The sequence below is a fragment of the Gekko japonicus genome, unplaced genomic scaffold (genome assembly GCF_001447785.1).
Source record: "Gekko japonicus isolate JY-2015 unplaced genomic scaffold, Gekko_japonicus_V1.1 scaffold4962, whole genome shotgun sequence".
Classification (NCBI taxonomy): domain Eukaryota; kingdom Metazoa; phylum Chordata; class Lepidosauria; order Squamata; family Gekkonidae; genus Gekko; species Gekko japonicus.
In genome coordinates this window covers 6,972-9,110 of record NW_015166587.1, presented here as the reverse complement: position 1 = coordinate 9,110, position 2,139 = coordinate 6,972, and the positions used below count along the sequence as shown (strand labels likewise).

The following is a 2,139-nucleotide window of genomic DNA, read 5'->3' as shown; positions in this document are numbered from 1 at the left end:
ATGTTGGTTTGGAAGCAGCGGCCACTACAACACAAGGATCTTCACTGTGTGACGGAAGGTACGCTGCGGCAGCCATTTTGTGGCTGGGTCTTCCTTCTGTGTGGCAGCCATTTTGTGACTGTGCCCACCAAACTGTGTCAGAATTCCAAAGGAGCCCTTGTTCTTGAAAAGTTAGGGGGCACCAGCCCCAAAGAAAGTGAAGGACTTTCTGGTGGCATCTCTGAGCTGGAATGTAGAAGCTAAAATGAAATATTCCTCTCATTTAAACCTAACAATAAGAACTTCAGAAGAGCCCTGCTGGATCAGACCAGTGGTCCATCTAGTCCAGCATCCTGTCTCACACCAAAAGGGCATGGAGGCCGAGGCCTTCATAAGAACATCAGAAGAGCCCTGCTGGATCAGACCAGTGGTCCACCTAGTCCAGCATCCCGTCTCACACAGGGGCAGCCAGTTCCTTAGGAGGGCCAACAAAAGGGCATGGAGGCCGAGGCCTTCATAAGAACATCAGAAGAGCCCTGCTGGATCAGACCAGTGGTCCACCTAGTCCAGCATCCCGTCTCACACAGGGGCCAGCCAGTTCCTTAGGAGGGCCAACAAAAGGGCATGGAGGCCGAGGCCTTCATAAGAACATCAGAAGAGCCCTGCTGGATCAGACCAGTGGTCCACCTAGTCCAGCATCCCGTCTCACACAGGGGCCAGCCAGTTCCTTAGGAGGGCCAACAAAAGGGCATGGAGGCCGAGGCCTTCATAAGAACATCAGAAGAGCCCTGCTGGATCAGACCAGTGGTCCACCTAGTCCAGCATCCCGTCTCACACAGGGGCAGCCAGTTCCTTAGGATGGCCAACAAAAGAGCATGGAGGCGAGGCCTTCATAAGAACATCAGAAGAGCCCTGCTGGATCAGACCAGTGGTCCACCTAGTCCAGCATCCCGTCTCACACAGGGGCCAGCCAGTTCCTTAGGAGGGCCAACAAAAGGGCATGGAGGCCGAGGCCTTCATAAGAACATCAGAAGAGCCCTGCTGGATCAGACCAGTGGTCCACCTAGTCCAGCATCCCGTCTCACACAGGGGCCAGCCAGTTCCTTAGGAGGGCCAACAAAAGGGCATGGAGGCCGAGGCCTTCATAAGAACATCAGAAGAGCCCTGCTGGATCAGACCAGGGGTCCATCTAGTCCAGCATCCTGTCTCACACAGAGGCCAACCAGTTCCTCTGGAGGGCCAGCAACAGAGCACAGAGGCTGCGGCCTTCATAAGAACATCAGAAGAGCCCTGTTTCCGTTTCCCCAATTGTTAGCACTAGCCCTACCTTGCAGGGTTGTTGTAAGGATTGCAACAAGATTATACACTCTGAGCCTGTCTGAGCCTTCCAAAAGGGCTAAGTGTAGTTGTTAGGTTTGCCTGTCTGGTGAACCTGTTGGCGTTCTGAGCCAAAGGCAGGTTCGACCACGGACCGAGGCACTTACATCCCTTCCCTCCTTCCTAGGACCACGATGTCCCAGAAGACAAAATCTTCCTCCTCTCCCTCCTGATGGCCGAGATGGGCGTCCACTCTGTGGCTTACGCTTTCCCTCAGGTGAAGATCATCACGACGGCTGTAGACAAGAAAGTGAACGACCTCTTCCGCATCATCCCCGGCATCGGTAAGTAGCAGGGCTTTGGAGAACCTGCCTGGCTAAGACTGGGGCATTCTGAGTTGAACACACATGAACATGTGAAGCTGCCTTCTACTGAATCAGACCCTTGGCCCATCAAGGTCAGTCTTGTCTATTCTGACTGGCAGCCGCTCTCCAGATTAGAGGTCCTTCCCATCACCTCCTGCCAGGTCCTTCTAACTGGAGATATCGGGGATTGAACCTGGGACCTTTAGCATGCCAAGCAGAAGCTCTTCCACTGAGATAGGGTCTAAGGGGAAGGTCTTTTAAATAATCTACTTCCTAGTCCTTTCAACTGGAGATGCCTGGCTGTGATATCTGGAGACAGGGGTCATTCCCTGCAGGAGCGCACAGGAGTGGTGCTCCGGCAGCAAAGAGCCCAGGGGGCGGGCACATGCAACAAGCCCCACCCCCTGCTCCCAGCAGCCCTCAGTCAGAGCAAGAAGCAGCCAGGTAAGCTGCAGAGCTCCCCCCCCCGGCCCCCCGG

The 2,139-nt window shown here is 54.7% G+C and overlaps 1 protein-coding gene across 1 annotated transcript in view; it reads left to right on the top strand.

Annotated features, from left to right (window-relative positions):
- The window catches only part of UCKL1 (uridine-cytidine kinase 1-like 1), a gene marked incomplete at its 5' end in the record, with an annotated part of 51,578 nt that overhangs the window by 48,038 nt on the left and 1,401 nt on the right, over window positions 1-2,139 (top strand). The window contains one exon of the mRNA XM_015412374.1: window positions 1,484-1,640. Coding sequence (XP_015267860.1) covers window positions 1,484-1,640 — 157 coding nt within the window. The remainder of the gene's footprint in view (window positions 1-1,483; window positions 1,641-2,139) is intronic.